Consider the following 21,222-nt stretch of genomic DNA (forward strand, 5'->3'; position numbering starts at 1 on the left):
CACTTATCGTGAAAAGGTTGCATGCGCAAAAACCATGCTCTAGCATCCACTCTTGAAATCCATCCCTTAAATGGTTTATTGGATAAGGGCCGGTGAAAACGAATGCTTGACCTTGAAGTGAAAGAGAGCGTCCTAGGTTTGCCCTCTTCTAAGATAATGTGATCCAAGAATTGGTAGCAGTGCTCCATAATATGTTGATGACGTTGTTTCCTAGTTTGAATGGAAATCCAGGTCCAATGACAGCCGTTTTCTCCTCCAAAGGTTTATCAGGAGCTTCTGAGTGTTCCTTCAAGTACCAGAACACTTGGGGGTTGTAATGAATTAGATTCACTTTTATGGCGGTACACAATTGGCGAGCAGCTGTGGAGTGCATGAAGAGAGCCTTTGCGGCCAGTGCTTTGCTAATTTCATCTTCGCGGTGAGTCTTTGCTTCCTCAAGCATGATGAATTTTGAAAATTCGATTGATGTATGTGAGTTTGTGAAAATTAGGTTGGTCTGAAAAGATTTCAAGTTTTCCTAAAATTCTGAAAAAGGGTTTTAATGAAGAAAACAAACGAAAAGTATAACACGTGCGAAAGGCATGTCCTTTTAGTGTTGGGTCATCTTTTAATGGATCAAGTTAACACCAAGTTTTAAGAATTGGGTAAAGGGTCATTTTTAAGTCCATACTGAGTTAGTAAATGACTAGGAGGCCCAAACTTTTTTTAAAAAAAATTTAAAGTTAAGGCCAAGTTCTTAACCAAAGAGGCGCGATTGGTAAGATTATCAGGTTTTCAAGAGATGACATTGTCCTTATAAAAAGGGAATGATGTAATGATACAAATCATAACCCATATCCTGATTATTACAACTCTAACCCCCTCATCTCCCAGAATTTTTTTTCTCTCTCTCTCTCTCTCAAAATTCCATATAGTTTCCCAGTCTTCCTCCTCCGCTCTTGAATTTTCCTCCTTAGAGGAGGTTAATTCCCCTGCAATCAACCAACCTTGGCCACAAGAGCCAACCCCTCTCCCTCCTCAAATAATCTTAATTGAGGAGTCATAGGAGGAGGAAGAAGAGGAAGACTCTTCCTCTAAAGATGAGTGGGGCAACCCTTTTACATCAGAGGAGGACGTCTTTGGAGATGCCTCTGCAGATTCTTCACCTTCTCCATCAGAGAATTCTGCTGGGGATGAGGGTAATGATGAAGAAGAAGAGGAGGAAGAAGAAGAAGAGGAAGTTCCCCCTCCTACCCACCGATTGGAGGAGGAAGACGATGATGATGAGCCTCCTGCAAAGAGGAGGAGAGTTCGTGGAAGTGGCAGAAAGCCCAAGAGGGACTATGGCAACAACGATTCTGACGCTGATTCAAATGCCTACAATCCAGCCGTCATCGCCAAAACCTCAAGCACATGCCTAGACTTAGGAATTTAGTTCTAAGTTTGTAATTGAAGATTCTTAAAATCTTCAATCTAGGTTGTACTTTTATTTTTATTTTTATGAAATATAAAAATATTTTGCATATCTCCTGTGTTTTTATGGCAATTTCGGTATTTTTTGCTTACATTATTCATCCATTTTATGCAATTTATTGTTTGTCTAATCAAATTATTAAATTCTAAAAATAAATAAGATGAACAGTTTACAAAAATAGTCACATCAAATAATGTATGACAAAAATTTAATTCCCATTAAAGAGATTTACAAAATAATTCTTGGGAAACTAAAACTGAAAATGGTTTAACTTGGAACATGATTACTTCTAAAAACTAATGATGAGGATTCCACTTGGACATGTCATTAATATCTTAATAAGAATCCATTGAAACGAACTTGAAGTTTCTCTTAATCTGAATCCATGAGGAATTACCTTCAAGTTTCTCTTAATCTCAATCCATTGAAACGAACTTGAAGCAGTACTCAAACAAAACCTAAATCATGAGCAGCTGAAAATTAGGGATCATAAATCGAAATTCAAATCTAACAAATTAATTAACTTCGTATGAAATTTTATTGGAAAGTTTAAAGATTGATATTCATGGGTTTTGCAAGGAGAATTTTTGGTGTTAGAGAGAGAGAAAGAGAGGATCAAAGATATCTAGTATGTAAGTGTGCAATTTCACCATATGGTTTGGTAAGGTTGTGCAAAATCTAACGGTTCAGATTAGATTAATGTTTTAGATCGCCTCGTTTAAGTGCCCAAATTAATGGAATAGTTAAAAATTTTCAAAGCAAATGTGGCGCGTCCTATTTAGGTCTAACATTATCAATTTTACTTTCATCTCGTCTCTCTAGAAGTTCCAGGAACTAGTTTAAGCATGACCCATTTTTCTCTCTCTTCCCTCTTTTCATCATGTCCTCGGCTACCAGTTATCTTCAACTCGAAGCTTTAGACCGTCATCTCTCAGGATGTTGCCTTCCTCAAATTGTTGGTTTTTTTTTCTCTCTTTAGAAGGTCAATACATGCCATTTGTGCTCCATATACATTCACTTGGAGTGCATTTTGCTTCGGGTTGGTTTAATTTGTTCTAGTTTTTGGATTTTGCTTCAATTTTAATTTTTGTCTTCCACAACAAGAATGTCAGCCTTTAGCGTCCGCCAAAATCGGACGCTAAAAACACGGAATCGGACGCTAAATATATTAGCGTCCGCCGACGGACGCTAAACAGCTTATGCAAAACCCTTGGTCGGTAATTCTCCAGATAGCGTCCGCACAGCGGACACTAAATATTTAGCGTCTGATATTTCCAATTTAGTGACCGCTTCCTCGGCAGTCGCTAATTAGCGACCGTTTCCTCGGCAGTCGCTAATTAGCGATCGCCCAACACAGACGCTAATTAGCGACGGCCCAGGCAGTCACTAATTAGCGACCGTCATCTACAGTCGCTAATTAGCGACCGTTTTCACAAACCCTTCTCTTGGAAGCTTTTTTTCTTTTAATTAATTGATATTAAATGTAATAAGATATTAAATGATGCAAATACCATACTTCTTTTATTAAGGGAAACAAAGTAATCAATTCAATTATTATTGATAATAAATGTAGATACAAGTGAAAAAATAATTCTAGAACTAAATTCTAGTATACTTAGAACAAAATCTAATACAAATCTCATATAATTACATGTACACTAATTTAAACTCCACAACAAAAATCTGGAACAAAACGGACTTCACATCTGGTATTTGGATCGAAACCAACTTCAAATCTGGAACTCAAACGCAAATCTCATAACCCTGCAAATCAACAAAAACAAAGAAATTAATGAAATTAACCAGATATCAAGTAAGAAATTAATGAAATTAACAAATATCAAGTAAGCAAGCTGTGAGCTATGCCTTCCAAACTTCCAACTGTAGTTATGCAAAACAAGTAATCGTATAGTTGAGAAAGCTAACTATACACACTGAGCAGCAATAGAGGACTTCGGATTCCACTGAAGGAGCCCTCAGGCAATGGAACAGCAAAATAATTGGACATAGGCTTAGCAAATAAGCTCCTACATATTATTTCCACCAGAAAGTTCAATGTTACCTATGAACACGGATCATCTCCATCTCCTAACAGATGGTCCATTTATAAGATCAATGGTTGGAAATGCTTGAAGGGGAAAATAGGGGTGTAAAGAAGAAAAACAAGGTAAAAGCAACCAAAGTTATGGGTCATGTCAAGAACAAACATTGCACCATCATGATCAAAGACACAAAAGCCTTGGATACAAATAGTTTTATCATAGTAACATCAGACAATGTAGGCGAAATTCGACATGTCGTTACAGGCTCCTTCATTCTCTAAGTTGACAGTCCAGAGCACCAAACTAAGCAAATTTCCAAATCTTTATCAACTGAATAATGTTGTTTTGACTAGGCAACTAGCTACTGTTGTATATATAAACACATAAGTTGACAGGAAAAGGCAAAATATCAAGAACAAAACGTATAATGTGGTAGCAGACCATTGAATACAACATTCATGATCAATTTTATTGTGGTGATTATGGAATTAATTTTCTCTACAATAGCTTGAGGGATTAAGCCTTCTTATCCTTAGCCCTCTACTTGTACATGAATGACACCCCATTAGTGTTTCTCTAATATAAATCTTAATTACTTATTTCTTTAAAAAAAATGACCACAAAACCTCAAAATTTCATACCATTTAAGACTCACTAGAAATATACCTTTGAGATGGTTGGTACAGAACTGTATGCAGGCAAAATTCAACAAATATTTCACAGTCCTGAGACCTCTCATCAGTCTATACTTTGCAGCAATTTCATCGTCAAATTTGCGAGAATGAGCTTCACCAATGACCTAGAGCTAGAAATTATTGAAGAGTTTAGACGAAAGATCTAGACTTAAAAAAGCATAGCAAGATTTCCTCAAGAGCCCCACTTACACCAGAGAAATTTGCAGCATTGCCTCGAGGGTGACGATTTATAGTACAAAAAAAATCAAAATATACCTTTACACAAGTTCTAAGAATTATTGCTTGATGCTGAGGAGGATGCTTCGAAATGTCTACCAAAAATTTGGGAGCCATACTTTTCTGGACCTATCAAGAAGCATTACAGATTTACAGGTTAACAAATTACCAGAGGAATTCACTAAAAATAGATTTTAAGCACCACTTATGTCTCTGAAAGAACTGAACTTCAGGGTAACTAACAAATCAACTCAAACCTCTATCTCTGAGCGCTCAAATGCCATCTTAATGTAAATGATGCAAAAATTCCAGACCATTGCAGCAGCGGTTGCTTCTGTATACATACTCCATAATTCGGATAATGGCAAGCCAATTCCTGGCTCATGCTTCACACGCTTATTTATATGACTTAAAATTTCAAGTACCTAATTCAAGGAGCAACAACACATCAATCATTCTAAAATCATAATTCGACACTTTCTAGCCAATCGAGCAATACTCTGAAGATCTAAATAATTAAAGATCCCACATTTCATGTTTAAAAGCATCAAAGTTGTGTGTATGGAACCAACTTGTACTACAATCAACTAACAAAAGACACCCTTTTGGCATCTTATGTTTAAATATGCTTAGACACCCTTACTAACTGTTCCTTTAATAGCAGAAGAGCAGAGTACCATCATTTCTATAAGCATAATCAAACAATAGGAGACTTCAAAGAGAGATGACATATCAATTATTCTGATGATCTCCTTACCCGAGGATAAATCTGAACTCATAAAAGTTACAATTACCAATTTTTCACCTATCTAGTTGCCTTTAGTTAGTCTCTATACAATTAACTCACATATCACTCTAAATGTATGATCAGTCATCCAAACCAAAACCTTCATGTACAGAATAGTCTTGTAAATGAACAACCTGTCCTTGGTGAAGCACAATTATCTAAAATTTCTGTCTTTTTGGTATAACACTATAACTCTATGTCTTGCTCCTAGACTTATTCAAAACTCGTTACTTACAGTATCTGGCGTTACCGAAAAGTAACAACTACAATTGACATTGGTGAGAAATTCCTAATGCATACTACTAATAGCCGCTTTCTTGTTCATAACATTTCCTGGTTGCAATTGAACATCATCTATTAGCTATTTATAGTGGTGAAATATTGATTTCATTATCCAACATTCATGATCTAATACAGAACATTCAGAATTAGATATCCAATTTGTTATGAACTAGCATCACTGGATATTCGACATTGAACTCCAATCCTAAACACACACTTCTCAAGGAGAAGCAACGCTCTATCACTTCATTGTCCAATTTTACCAAAACTACAATTTAATAGTACGAATAATCAACGTTCAACTCCAACTGCATTCTAAACTATTGTCACTACAACCATGCTTAATCATCAAGCAATCAACTATAACAATTAAAAACACCTTAATTCATTGAAAATTTGATTAATTTCATCAGTAATCGCAAAAACCCTAACATTCACAACACAAAATCCAGTAAAAACTCAGAAACAAAATAACTCAATCCGCCGTAACACACAAATACGAAATCAAATCCAACAAAAATGAAGGAAATACAGAATTGAACGAATAAAATGTTAAAGGACCTTGTTTCGAATAATCGAATTGAAGTAGATTGAGAAGAGAGAGCAGCGATAGCGCGAGGAAGAAGCTTGGCGAGTAAGAAGCTTGGCAAGTAAGATATCGAGCTTGGAGTCGTCGCAGAAAGCTAAGTTGTTAAGCATTCTTTCCAGTATATCTTCTTTATCTTTATCGGATGTTGCCGCCATAGCCGACAACAAGGTTGAAGAAGATGATGGTGAAGAAGATGAATTCGCCATTGATTTTCACTTGAGCTGTTCACTTCTCCGTTGTATTGGTGTTTGCCTTGGCAGTCAATTTCTGATTTCTAAGTGTGGTCGATGGTGAGAGAGAAAAAAATAGGACGGTGAGAAAGAAGACGAAGAAAGAATAAGGATTGATAGAGATCGGGTTGGAAATTAGGTGGGTCATGTTTTGCTTTATGACCATCGAATACCGTCCGTCATGTTAGACGGTAAACTTGTACAACGGACGCTAATTAGCGTCCGCTTCAAATACGGACGCTAATTTTAAAAAGCCGGACGCTAATTAGCGTCCGTCAAAAGATGGACGCTAATTTTACTAAACGGACGCTAATTTGCGTCTGATGGGTCCGGACGGTAAATTCAGACGCTAAAAGCGCGAATTCTTGTTGTGCTCAAAACAATTTGTTGTTTTTAATGTATTTCGCTTTAAATCCATATAATTATTTCTAAATTCTACACAAATATTGGTGTAATTCTTACTTCAAATATGACTTTGAATAAATATTTGTGTAACTCTAATGAATACTCATGCTCGTTCTTCACATTTTGTAGGCCTTAGGTGACACGAAATCTCACGGCCTCTTATATATGGTTGTAGAGCTAAAGTTTTCGCTACTAAGTAGCACTTCTTCTGACATTTACATGGCAAAATAAATAAACTATGTTTTTTTCTTAAGCATACATCAAAAGAGATAGTGAAAGTCATGTATATATCTGAGTAGTATTAAAGTCAAATTGGGCAATATGTTAAAATAAATAGCGGAAACTTTTAAATTTAATTATGTCCTTCTTCTAAATCACTTCTTATACCTACTAAGATACATAACATCAGAGGATTAGTATCACTTGTTATTTTATTAAAGAAAAAACGTAGATGTGACACGATTTAACAAAGTTGTTATTTTATTTGAGGATAGAGAGTGGTGGTTTATGTGTGTTGGAAAAAAGTTATTCAAATAACAATGGGTTAACGTTGTATCAAAAAAAAATTGCAAAGGATAATGTACAACTAATAAAAATAAAAGTGTATAAAGTATTGTGGGATAGAGGGTATAAAAGAAAAAAATATAGATAAAAAAGATGTTAAAAGAAGTTTGATATAGAAAAGCAAACCATTGCCAAAAAATAGAAAAGAAAACTTTCTATCTTTGTAGGTTTCGAAACCGTGTCAGTACACTAGCAAGTGTAAAGCAAACAACTAAGCCAAGCTTCATTTTGTTGATTATGATTGTTGTTGCTTCCCTATATTAAAAGCTTTGTGAAAACTAGTCCCTTATATTGATGGGCCATAGCAGTTTCCCCTCAAAATCACCTATAGGACCGGGCCTGTGAATACTTTTTGTAGCTTTAAAAAATATCGGTGTAACTTTAATGAGTACTTTCTGTAACTCCAAATAAATATTGGTGCCACTCTAATGAATACTTCTTGTAACTCTAAATAATTATTAGTGTGACTCTGATGGATACTCCCTATAACCCTCAAAACAAATATAGGTCCAACTCTATTTGGATGTTTTTATGATAGTTTTCTTGAAAAAAAGGCTAGCATATATAAGAAATTAACGCGTGGCAGGAATTTGTCCACGTAAAAGGATGACATTTATGACTAATTACTATGGATACTTCACATACTTTATATTCCTAATATGCGTATATGTATTTAAAATAACTTTTCACTTTTCAAAATTAATTATGAACTTTTTTTTTTGAAGAAAATTAGTTGTGGATTATTTTGTAGCTTGGCTTCCGAATGTCGTTCGTTGTCGTTTGGTGATATCTTGTAGCCCTCCTCTTCTTGGGGAAGTTGTTATGTTCCAATTGTAATGCAAGCCTTCAATTAGGCTTTATTAATATAACAACCTCAATTATAAAAAAGAACTTATGTATTATTTTCTAAATTTCCATTAGTTACATTCTAAAATTGATATGTTCGGTATTTCAAAAATGATATTTATGATTTATGAAATTAGCAATTATAAATTTGGAAATTAAATAGTATAATTTACGACTTAGTCTATATCATACGAAAAAATATTAAATTTATATACTAAAGTCAAACTTTATGATTTACAAAATTGTTTTATAATTTTTTAAAAATATTACAATTTACTTCAAAGATATTACCAAAACATGCAAAAAAAATTGTAATTTTCGAAACAACTCTATTTAAATCTTAATCAATTTTTTCGTGAAATAATTTTTTTTGGCATAATTGATAATATTATTGAAGAAGATGGCCAAAAAAGAGTGGAAAATTATCTTTTTCGTAAATTTATTCATGGGTAGAGCCAACAAGTTTGAACTGTACAAGTTATCGATTCCGAAAATGATGGCTCTGGTGTATAGAGAGCACCTCACCGTTTAAAAAGTAACCATAGGAACGAGAACCCACTATTTCTTTAATCATCTGTATTTAATTTGTCTTGTTTCAAAGCAAAATGTCGAAAAAAAGACAAAAAATAGTGGTTGGGAAGGTTATAGTAGCAAAAGACATTGGATTTTTATTTTATACATTGGAAAAATCCGTTTTGTTATTAATAGACCGGGGGAAAAAGAATAACTCAAAGAAATAAAATCAATTAGTAGCTCGAAGACGAAGAAAAAATATTCGTTTATTTGGATCAAGCTTTCGAGGGTATCTAGTTATTTTTTACAGAGAACGATAATATGTTGAAGTAAATTGTCATATTTTTTCATCGATTATTAACTAAATTCTTATATTATAAAGGTTATTTCATAGAAATTATAATTGATATTTTTCTATATTACATCAAATTTAAATATTAAAGAAATTGATTTCAAAATTTATAAAGTATAATTTAGGATAATATCTATAACTAATTTTGAAAAGTCAAAACTGCTTTAAATACAAGTTTACAGTAGGAATATATCGTATTTGAATTTGTCTCTAATATCTAGCCATAAATGACGTAATGCTGACATGTACAAATGCTTGGCTCACATTAAAGTATTATTTAGCTTTTTTTTTTCTTAAAAAGGCTATTGTAAGATTTTCAAACTCTACTCAGTACTTACCATAACCCTGAAAAGAGATATTGGAGAAGAAGAAAAGGGGTGAGAAGTCAGAACAAACAAGTCGTTCGGTTAGAAAGCGCTAGCGGTCTTACTTAGCTTAGGAAAGATGCCATTTCTCTTTTTTAGCCAAGAATTGTTCAAGTTAAATCAGCTGGTAGTCTTTCCTTGGCTTGTTGTTTCAGCGAGATTGGCTTGGTAAGAGAAGCGGAAGAAGGCAAGAAGATTCTTTGTTGTGCTTACGGTGTTTGGTGTTTAACCAGCATAAGAGAGAGAGAGATTCGGTAAAGTTTCAAGTTTAAAGATAGACGAATGAGATATGAGGCTTGGTGAATTAGAGATCAAGCACTTGGCGCCTATGTTGAAGTTTGATTCAGTGTAGACTTCTTTTGTTTCTTTTTAAGGCTAATACTTTAATTTGACTTCATAATATTCACACACCTCACTGCGATCGTATTTTTTTAATTTGCTAATATATACAAACAAAATGATCATATAAAATGTTGGATTTGTTTCAATTAATATTTTCATAATATCAACTATTTATAACTTTTACAAGTACATAATTATGAATATTAATGGTCAAAGTTGTGTATTGAAAATCGTGAAAATCAAATCAATTGCACTTATTTAGAAACAGAGGTTAATATATAACAATCAACAACATAAAATGATATAATTGAATCATATAAAGTTAATTTGCTAATATATGCACAAAAAAGAAATTCATACACTCAAAAAAGTTGTACCAAACCAACACATAAAAAAAAACTTGTACAAGACCATGCACCATAGGCCACAGGCCACAAGCCACAAGCTACAAGCCACAGGCCGCAGGCCACACCCCTACGCCAAACGTTTTCAAATAAATTAAAAACTAAAAGGTAAAACGCAAGCATACAGCTCAGAGATTAATCAAATTAGTGTAGTTGTGGGGGCAACTATAAATTTTTGTTGCATTTTCAATGTACTTGAAAACTTTTTAGGGGTATATCTTCTCTTTTTTTTTTTTAACTCAAGGACTCTTTTAGGATGCAGATACTACAGCAGGTCAGATGTATATAAGCTTGAAGCATCCTACAAGAATCCCTCGTACGTCTAGTCCTCTTTAGGTAGCTTGATGAGTGCATATACAGCTCCTCCAGAAACAGCACCCATAGGTGGAGCCAACATGTATATCCATATTCCAGTGTACCTTCCTGTAACTATGGCTGGTCCTAGTGTCCTTGCTGGATTCATCGACGCACCTGTTGCTGGCCTGCAACATTTTTTTTATATGTGAGTTTACATAACTTTTAGCCCATAGTTAATTAATTTTATGATATTGTAAAGATGCAAGATGTGTTAGCTTGGTTGTTCTTACATCCATTTCTACTTGATTCAGATTTTTTTTTCCCACTAAATTAACTCTCTGGATAATACCAAACGAGGTAAGAGATCCTCTTTGGGGAAATTACCTCTTTCGATAATACCAAACGATGTAAGAGATCCTCTTTAGGGAAATATCTTCCTGAACTTCTCATGCTTGAGAGCACAGAGGGTGGTGTTCCTGTTGCTGCATGTGAGATACATAAAGAGTGTGGATCGGAGAACGGAGTGGACGAGTATCATGCACATGTTGATGCATGTAGCACTTTTTTACTATGTGTCTGGGTACATGGTGCAAGTATATATAATGGAAGAGATAATACATACTACATAGTTAAGAACTCACCCAATGATGAGAATGTCAAGCATGACAACGCCTCCAATTGCAACTCCCGCTAAGTTGCCTACCTATAAATTAATAAGGTTTATAAACAGTGGCGGATTCAGAATATGTATTAACTAGGGTCGAAATAAAATTTCTAGTTTTTAGTGGGTTCAAACAATTAATTTCACAAGAAAATTTTCAAAAAGTATCGAATTATATAAGGAAAATTTTCAAAATTTTCAGATTTAAGTGGGGTCAACTGATCCCACGAATATTAACATGCATCCGCTCCTGTTTATAACTTATTATGAAAAGTGAAGAAAATTGAAACAATAATTGACCCTCTAAATTCGTGTTCAGGGCAACTACCACACAATATGTGGTTTTGGCTAATCTAACATGGTCTTAGCTAACTATTACTACCTCTGTCTTTTTTCATCTGCATAGTTTGAATTTCATATATATTTGACCTTTAGTGTATTTAATTCAGTTGATATTTTAGAAAATATATATATTGATGCGAATCTTACAAGATTCTAGATGACTATATTTTTCTTTATGCGTGCAAAATTTACTAACAATAGTCAAAGTGAAGTATATATAAATAATGACAAAGTATAAAGTATGTAGATTAAAAGGAAACGAAAAAGGCTTTCTAGTATGAAAATAAATTATTCCACATTACTTACCGCAGTAGCGTCGGTCGCAACCGGGATGATGACGAACATGAGGAAGAAAGTGGCAACAAATTCCAACAGGAAAGCTTGTCCAACACTAACAGAAGGGATGGTAACACCACCAAACATGAAAGGGTGGTAAGCAGCCTTGACCAAGAAGGAAGCAGATATAGATCCCACAATTTCTGCCACAAGAAAAATGGGTACTTGGGCCCAAGGAAAATGGCCTAGAGCCGCATATGCTATTGTGACAGCTGGGTTAAGATGGGCTTTAGAAATGTGACCGATTGAGTAAACTATTATCATCACTGCAACGCCAGAACATGCTGCACTACCTAGTAGAGTTTGAATCCCATCATATTTTTGGTCCAATATAGCTCCTGCTGTTGCTGCAAATACCAAAATGAAAGTCCCTACTAATTCTGCAACTGCCTGTAATTTTACATGAACAATATTAGGAGTAGTTAGAGTAGATTTTTTATGAAAGAACATTTCCACTTTTTTATTGATATAAATATATGATAGAAACAACTTAAAATAACTTTTCAAGAATAAACGTGTAAAACAAATATGATATGAAATTTCCTGTTTGATAAACAATTTGAAATGGTGATTATGCAATGGAATCATATATATTTTGAAGAGATTTTTACATCTTATATAAGTTATATTCTTATTCATTAACATGGTAATGAGTCTCATCCTTAAACATGTAATCTTTATTTTTGCAGATTTTCATTCCCAGTATGTGTCGCATCGAAAGTGATAATTAATAATTTAATAGTAATGCAAAATGTTGGGTATATGGTAGTATATGAGGCTCAATGGGGTGTATGGGTGTGGAGAAAGGTTGCGTCGAAGAAAAAAACGGTGAAGGAGATTGTTGGGTAAGTAGTGGAGAAAGGTTGCGTGGCTCGAAGTGGCTCGAAGTGGTTCAGCACGGCTCGAAAATGGTCGAGTGATGTCGAAGATGGTCGAGGGATGCTCGAGGGTTGGAGGCCTGCGACCGCAGGTTTGCGAGAGAATGATGCTGCTGTCTTGCTGTTTACCTGCACGATCGAAGGCCCGCGCCCGCAGCGACGAGAGCTGCTGAAAGTCGAAACGCACTGCCAGCCCGCGGGATGTCGAGCGCGGCCGCGGGTTGACGAGCAAGATCGTTTTTTTTCGGTTTTTCATTAATGATTAATGTGGGTATAAATATAAACCCTAATCATGTTTATTCATTATTCTTCATCTTTAAACACATAGTTTGAGAGAGAAAAAGCTTTAGAGAGAGCTCTTGAGTGCTTTTGTAATCTCTATCAAACATTCATTGATTCCTAGTGCAGATTCGTGGTTTTTCTCCCAGTTCTTGGGTTTCCACGTAAAATTTCTGGTGTGTTCTTTCCTGCTTTCTTATTTGATATTCTATTATTGTTTGCTATTATTCTTAGATTGATAGTCAATAGAACTTACACAAAATTAATTAATGAAGAAAAAATATATATTCTTAACTTGCACACAATAGAAAATGCTTGGGGATCGATTTTCACTTTCTCATCACACTGTACATTGACATAAGGGTTTTCTTACGTCTATAAAACTACTTTTAACATATTACCGCCTACCATACAAGTCGTCAAAGTTTAACATATTACCGCCCACGATTGCTAAACGTCCAAGTACCATAACTAGTTTCAAAGCAAATAAGGTATTTTTAAAAGCTATTTTTGATTGCAGATTATTCATAAAAGGAGGAGAAGAGTCAGACTCTAGCTGTTTCAAGATCTTCAAAGCAAGCATCTTGCTAAGAAAAAAAAATACTTTAATAAAAGACCGGCCAACCTAATATATCTTTTGATGATCTAATTACATAAGAGAATTGTCGTTTAACCATCTCAAATCATCCTTTTTTTAAAAAAAAAAAAAAAAAAAATCTCAAATCATCCTTAATATGGAGCATGAGTTGCATTTTAGCCAACCAAAATCATATACATAAAAATTTTAATTACATCACAAACTATGATTTTTTTCAAAAAAAAAATATTACTCCCTCCGTCCCATAATATATATATATATATATATATATATATATATATATATAGTGCTCATATTCTTTTTGGGTGTTGCAAAATGTTGTGCTTGTTTTCTTTTTATTACTCCCTCTGTCCAAAATATAATTCCTATTTCTATTTTGGGAGTCAAACTTTAAAAACTTTGACCAAATACTCTCACTAATGTATATACAAAAACTTACTCATGTGCGATCTTGTTAGATTCGCCACAATGTATATATTCATAATATTAACTTTTTATATTTTTTACTAATACGAAATACAAGATATTGTAGGTCAAAGGTACGTCTTGAGGACTGTGCAAAAAGAAACAGGAACTATATTTTGAGACGGAGGGAATAATTTGTTTGGACTACATTATCCTCAATTCCTAGACAGACTTTTCAAATAGCCCTACTTTTTTTTTCAAAATACATGCCCTTATTTATTGTTTTATACCATTTCAAGAAACATTCATTGCTTTTTGTTTTTTTTTAAAAGGAAAAATATATATAAATAACTAGTTACAAGACAAATTAAAAGTACCAAATAAACACTTTCATACATATTTTTTTGAGAAATCCTACTATTCCTTACATTTTCCTGAATTCCCGTGAAAAATTAGAAGTAAGCACTATATTATGAGACCAAGGGAGGATGTAATTTTTGTTTAAAACAAATGCTTACAACTTTACTACTCCCTATGTCCCATAATATAATGCTCACATTTTTTTTTTGATGTTCCAAAATATTGTGCTCATTTTTTTTTTATCAATTTATTTGGACTAAATTATCCTAAAGTTCTACAAAAAAATTTCCAAAATACCCCTATTTTTATCTCAAAACATGTAATCCTATTTATTGCTTTACACATTCTAAAGAACATTTAGTACATTTTGATTTTGTTTAAAGGAAAAATAAAATAAATAACTAGTTTTAATACAAAAGTATTAAAAAAAAAGGCACTTCATTAAACACATTTTTTGGAAATCCTACCAATCAAACTATAATCCTTAATTTCAATCGTAAAAAATGAGAAGTGAACACTATATTGTGAGACAGAGGAAATATAAGTCCATAACCTTAAGAAAACAGACACATTCTCTTAATTTTAATGCACTTATCATCATAATTACTATCACGGCGTTAATCAATAGCTAAATAAAAAAAAGTAGCATTGGAATATGGGCCCTATATGTGTTGATAAAAAGAAGCTCGCTCGTGAACCATAACTAATGAGACACTTCATCAACTGATGGAAGAAACAAATGCAGACTCGTAGGAATGCATTGACAGCTAGATTTTGGAAATAGAATAGTGAATTGACTAACTCGTGAAGATCAGGTAAGAGAAAGAGGAAGATCAGAGAAGTGAAGAAGGAGAGGAGTTGCAGAAGAAGAAGATGGAGGAGATCAGAAAATATGAATGTAATATTAACTACAAGATAGCAATTATATTTATATTACTTTAAAAGGTTGAAATCACTCAATATTTGAAGTATTTGAGAGACGAAGCCCTCTCTGATTCAGAAGCGAATGAGCACAAGCATCATTCTCTTTATAACTAACTTCCCAGGCGTCGCTTATCCTCAACTGACCATAACAACTTTTGTTGCGCCTGCTGTATGTGAAGCGTATGGGAGATGTTTCTGTCAGTACAACAAAGCCTAGCAGATGGGCTGTTTAAGAAAGTATGAGGATGTAATGTGCAGAGGTTTATGATATTATCATTAACCAGAAGCAACGAATTAGATATGCTTAGGAAGTTAAAGTTGGGCTAGCCAAAGAATGGTAATGGTAAGGCGTAGCCACTAACACTATAGTATGATCCAAACCAGACCAATTACCCATATAGGTAAAAGAAAAACTACGACTCGTAGCCACTATAGTAAATGATATATAACTTCTACGTAATGGGCCCTTTGCATTGAGGTTTGAATCGAGAATTGGCGTACAATACAGGATCAACTTCTCTTCGGAGATCCATTATTATGGCTTTAATAGGCTTTCTCGGCAAAGCCATTGTTATTCTTCCATGTTATAGGTATTAGAGTAACATTATAGGTAAAGGATATAATGGACTTTTACTAGTCATAGGTCTGTATTGTAAACACTATATATATTATATGTGAAGTATCTTTATTCTTATAACTAATGATTTGCACAATTTCTATTATTCATAAAAAATGAAACTTAAGATACAAGAGGAAGCAAATTACGTACCTTCTTCAGAACTGTAATATGGGCCCGTTTAGATGTCTTCCGCGGTGTAGTTAATGGCGGGTGTATGGTAGAGTCTGGTGTTTCTGCTGGTGGCGAGGTCATGTTACTTGTCGACATATTAGGACAACTTTAATTTGTGTTTACATCAATTAGTTTGCTTGATTTTTGTTCCCTTTCTAATATATGAGCTATGCCTGTTTTCAATTACATATTACGTATATGTATATAATCTGTCTATACTTCCTTATTTATGTTACTCAGGTGCCTTGACTTGATCAAATGAAATGGGAGAGAGGAGATGTGCATCCATTATAATATTAACTATATAATTTTCAATTGAGCTAAAGGTCAACCTAACATGAAAACTATGTTACTCTTAAACCTCTTGATTCACTGGCAAGTCTAACAATGTATTTAGTAGTTATAGCACCTCTCCCATCTCCTTTCACCTAACTTGTCAAGGTTTTCTTAGGAAAGAAAAATACCAAGGAGATATGAAGGTTTGACTCTACACCTCAATGCATTCATCCAACGCTTGCGTATGATTTAGCTAATATTGGTATTCATCGCTTTGTTATTGCACTGTGTCTTGAGGCATGGATTGGCTCTCGCATGTAATTACTTTACGAAGTAATTAGTCCACTCAAATTTTGTTAATTGTTGGCTCTGAGCCAAATTGTTGCTTGGTACCACCATAACATACTCGAAATAGTCAAACTATATGATAATACTCTGTATCTGATGTGTGCATGAGTGCAAGTTTCTACAAACGAAACGCTTCTTATGCTAGCTAGCTAATCAATGTTAAAGTAGTACCACGATGAAACGTTTCCCTTCAATCATGAGAAACGTCATAGTATTTTATAATATATAGTATCGATTGTAAACTTATGATATCAATTTTAATAAAAAGAAAATTAAATGAACCCCATATTAGTCCAGTTGGTAATTGATGTCAACTTCATATAGTGAGTTTTATAGAGATATATTGAACTTATATAATATAGTAGATTTTATTAAGGAAAACATATAGTGAAATACTGAAATTATATGTAATATAGTGAAAATTTACTTTTAATGTTGATTTTCACATGCAAGAAGATGTACCTTGTGTATTATATATCGTGGCACGTACTTTAACATATTCATAGACTAGTTTTATATGCATGCGATGCGTGCGAAGATAGTAGAAAATTAATACTTTTAGGAGATGTAGAAAATTAAATCAATTGTTAATTATATCTAATAAATTAGAAATTTTTGGATTGTTGACTGTTTTCTTTTTGTAATGCTTTTTTTTATATTTTTTTTTACTCTTTTTTTCTATTTTTTGGTGTTCTACCCCTCTTAAAATATAGAATAGATATGTAGTTTCTCTATGATAGTAAGTGTCTGAATGACATAGTGAGTTTTGCATGATATAACGAATGGTATAGTGTATTGTTCAAAAATGATGTAGTTTTCACATGATATATTATGTTTCTGAATGATACATCGAGTTTCTTCGTGATATTGTAGGTTTCTAAAAAATATAGTAAGTTTTGTAAGGAAGGACCTAATAATTTTTTTTTTGTCTAAAAAGACCTATTAAAATAATTTTGATTGTGAATAACAACCCTTTTATGATAAATTTTAGGCCAAAACACGAAATTCCGGCGTGACTGCAAATGGGCTTAAAGCAGTGAGATGTAAGGCAAGAAGAGAGAATTGGAAGAGTCAATTGGAGTTAAAAAAAGTTAACGCCGGAATTTGGTGTTCTGGCCTGAAATTCAAACAATGATATTATTAACAAACAGAAGTATTTTTTAGTCAAATTTTATTTATTAGGTCATTCCCTACAAAACTTGTGTTTTATTAGGTATTTTCTCACAAAAAACCCTTATATTTGTATGGAGTTTTTGTCTAAAACTACCTATTTTTCGCCAAATTTTGTGAAAAACTACCTTGTTTCATTTTTTTGTCCAAAACTACCAAGTTTCACATTTAACTTTGTTGACCACTACCATTAACAGTTTTCCTGCGTTGACTTTATGTTTTCCGATCAAAAATAGTCACGTGCGGTTCACGTGACTTACTAACTCCCAATTTTTACCATTTATTTTTTTTTCCCCTCCAATTACCACTAACAAATCTCTCTTTCCTCTCAATCTCTGAATCTCTCTCCTCATTCCTTCAATTTGGTTTCTCCTCATTCCTTCAATGCATTAACAACAACAGTAGCAACATTTACTCACATTTAATTGCCAATTCCCACTTATCTAACCAATCATTTACTCTTTCTTCCATTTACTCCCCTCCAACCAGCCAGATTTATTCTACATCTCAAAAAATAAAGAGAACAAAGCAACATTACAACAACGCAACAACGCTTCAAATTTCTTCTGTAAAATAGTGAGTTTATCCTAAATCTATTGAAATTGTGGTATTAGTGGGTGCAATTTCTTCAATTTCGTACTTTAGGGTTTAATTATGGTATCCTCTATTTTCCTTTTGGATTTCAAGGACATGTTATCTGGAAGTGAAGACTATGGTATGGGTGAACCAAGAGAAGGGATGTGCGACTGTGGTGTCCCTGTTGCAAGGTTGGTTTCTTGGATACTAAAAAATTCTGGAAGAAGGTCTAAGAGGTGCAAGTTCTATTCCAAAAGAACTGGTCATGACCTAGGCTGCGGGTATTGGAGATAGGGGTGTGCAAAAATATCCGATCCGAAATATCCGATCCGAAAACCCGCCGATCCGATCCGAAATTTCGGATATCCAATCCGATTTTAAGATTTCGGATATTTCGGATCGGGTATCCGGAAAAAATTTCGGGTTTTCGGATCGGGATTTTTCAAAAATTTCAACGAACCCGATCCGAAAATCCGGTGATCCGATCCGAAAATCCGGTATCCGATCCGAGAACCCGGTGATCCGATCCGAAAAGTTCGGATATCCGAAAATTTCGGATCGGATTCGGATCGCAATTCCTCCGATCCGAAATTTTCGGATATCCGGATTTTCGGATCGGATCGGATCCGGTATCCGACATTGAACACCCCTAATTGGAGATGGCTTAATGATGGTTGTATTCCTTGGCAAGGGGATGTTACAAATCAACTCCTTATTGAGAAAAGGGGGGTTGCAGTCAGAGGTTTCCACACTCAAGCAAAAATTGGAAGATTTGGAGGCTTATAAAGTTTGTTGGCTTGAAGAGAATAAAGAAATGCAGTTGAATACCAAAGTGGAGATGGGGAAATGTGAGCAACTGTTTGGCAGATGGTTTAACTTCTTAGTGTTTCTCACTATTGTAATTGTTGTGGTAGCAAAACTTTCAGGTTAGTTGGTTTAGGGAGTTTAGGGAAGGGTTTGTATAGTGATTGTGTTGGGTTTTTTTTTGGGATGGTTGTTAGACTGTAATGACTAAGTTATGGTTGTAATTGGTAGTTGTAATTTGATGTACGAAAAGTTTGAATCTTTTGGTAATGAAACTTGAATTGGTAGGTTGTAATTGGTGGTATGCAATCTACTTAATGGAATCTAAATTATGTTTTGCCTCTTTCCTTCTCTGTACAACATCAATCTTATAATGTTAGGAATAATCGTCACAAACTCAATGAAATTAAAATAACACAGCGCAGAGGAAAAGGAGGAGCGAGCACTTGATAAGAGGTTTTTAGTGTGTCGTTAAGGCACTAAGAACCACTTTCCAAATAATATTTATAATTCTAACAAGCAATTACTAAGGGAATAGTAAGGGCAAGCCAAGGGTCGATCCACAGGAAAAATGGGATTGATTAAAGTTTATCTAGTCTAGACTACCTAATTGAAAGGTATTTGGGGGTTTGAAAGATGTTTGGTAACAATTAAGACTATCTAACAACTAGAACAAGCAAATATTACGAGTTTCAATATCAAATAAAAGACACTAGAGTTAAGGCTACTAGTATGAATAAGAACGGATGATGATTGTTAATGCGATTGTGAAGCAACAAAGACGATTATGCAAGGTTTAGTTCTCTCTAAAATACTCGAGTCCTCTCTCGAATGTCCTCAAGAGTAATCGCTTAATCTATCAACTAAATCCTCTCTCGAATGGTCTTTAGTTAATTGATTAAGAGATTCAATAAGTTTGAAAAACCCCTAATGAAGGATCCCCTTAATTTCCATCCAATATCTTGGTATGGAAATTAAGTTGATTCTTGGGGATGATAAAAGAGTTCAAAATCCGATTTAAGAACATTTGAAATCAAAATACCAAAGTATAAATGTGATCAATATCTATCCTAACGTCTCAAAACACCAAGATCAATGCATAAACCTCTCCATACATCACAATCACATCAACAACATTTTTAAAACCCTAATTCATACTTTCACCCTAACCCTAAATATGAAACTACTCACTAATCATGGAGTTTAAGCAATTAAACATAAAATCTATGACTAATCTAAGGTTAAACATGATTAAGTAATGATTAAACTAATGAAAAGCGCAATTCATAAACTAAGAGAATGAAGATCTTAAATATATATAAGAACATAAAAACACCAAGAGAATGAAATAAAAAACTAAAAACTTTGAATTGAATTGAATGAAAAGTACCTTGAATGTAAATCGAATCACAAACTATGATCTCTAATCTCAATTACCAATGAAAACTAAAGTGTTTTCTCTCTAATACAAAACCCTAAAAATATTGTGTGAAAACTAGAATAAAGCGTAAGTCTCCAACCCCTCTCGAAAAGAGGGTTTAATGATCGATTTTTTCCATTCCGGATCGTAAGGTGCGGGCGCACCAAAAGGAGGTGCGGGCGCACCTTGCTTAGGTGCGGGCGCACCAGACCTCAAGTGCGGGCGCACCTGAGTCTTCTGCCTCAAGGTGGAAATCTCCCGTCAAATGGTGCGGGCGCACAAATGCGAAGGTGCGGGCGCACCACATGTAAGGTGCTGGCGCACCTATGTCTCCTGCCTCAGCCTGAATTACTCCGTCAGAATGTGCGGGCGCACCACGGTTTGGTGCGGGCGCACTAGACTTAGGTGCGGGCGCACCTTATGCTTTGTGCGGGCGCACCAATGTCGTCTGTTTTGTGCTCCAGAATTGGTCAATGGTGCGGGCGCACCAGTAGTTTGTGCGGGCGCACCATCGTGTGCGGGACATACCAAGCGCACCTCAGGCTACCTCTCAGCCTCTAGCTCATTCCCTTGTGCCATGTCTCGCATTTCTCAGCCCTGAAAAGGGTAATACCTGCAATAGAAACACGAACAAACATGGTGAAAGCATATGTGCTAGAAATTCGATCAATAT

General features: G+C 34.5%; 2 protein-coding genes across 3 annotated transcripts; both read right to left on the minus strand.

Annotated features, from left to right (window-relative positions):
• Positions 1-2,954: 2,954 nt before the first annotated feature.
• Positions 2,955-6,441, minus strand: LOC125497539 (uncharacterized). 2 transcript variants are annotated; one of them, XM_048644714.2, is made up of 5 exons: positions 6,037-6,441; positions 4,664-4,831; positions 4,446-4,535; positions 4,162-4,294; positions 2,955-3,217 (listed from the first exon to the last, which is right to left on the minus strand). In XM_048644714.2, exons 1-5 carry the CDS (start codon positions 6,268-6,270, stop codon positions 3,210-3,212), a joined length of 633 nt encoding a protein of 210 aa, XP_048500671.2. In that variant the 5' UTR covers positions 6,271-6,441; the 3' UTR covers positions 2,955-3,209. The 2 variants fall into 2 exon arrangements, with proteins under 2 accessions (XP_048500671.2, XP_048500672.1); XM_048644715.2 differs by lacking the exon at positions 4,162-4,294.
• Positions 6,442-10,304: 3,863 nt separating this feature from the next.
• On the minus strand, positions 10,305-16,585 carry LOC104893298 (probable aquaporin NIP5-1). The gene is made up of 4 exons (XM_048643898.2): positions 15,935-16,585; positions 11,692-12,111; positions 11,024-11,085; positions 10,305-10,567 (listed from the first exon to the last, which is right to left on the minus strand). The coding sequence occupies exons 1-4, from the start codon at positions 16,049-16,051 to the stop codon at positions 10,408-10,410; spliced, it is 759 nt and encodes a 252-aa protein (XP_048499855.1). The 5' UTR covers positions 16,052-16,585; the 3' UTR covers positions 10,305-10,407.
• Positions 16,586-21,222: the final 4,637 nt, after the last annotated feature.

This window comes from Beta vulgaris, chromosome 5 (genome assembly GCF_026745355.1).
Source record: "Beta vulgaris subsp. vulgaris cultivar EL10 chromosome 5, EL10.2, whole genome shotgun sequence".
Lineage (NCBI taxonomy): Eukaryota > Viridiplantae > Streptophyta > Magnoliopsida > Caryophyllales > Amaranthaceae > Beta > Beta vulgaris.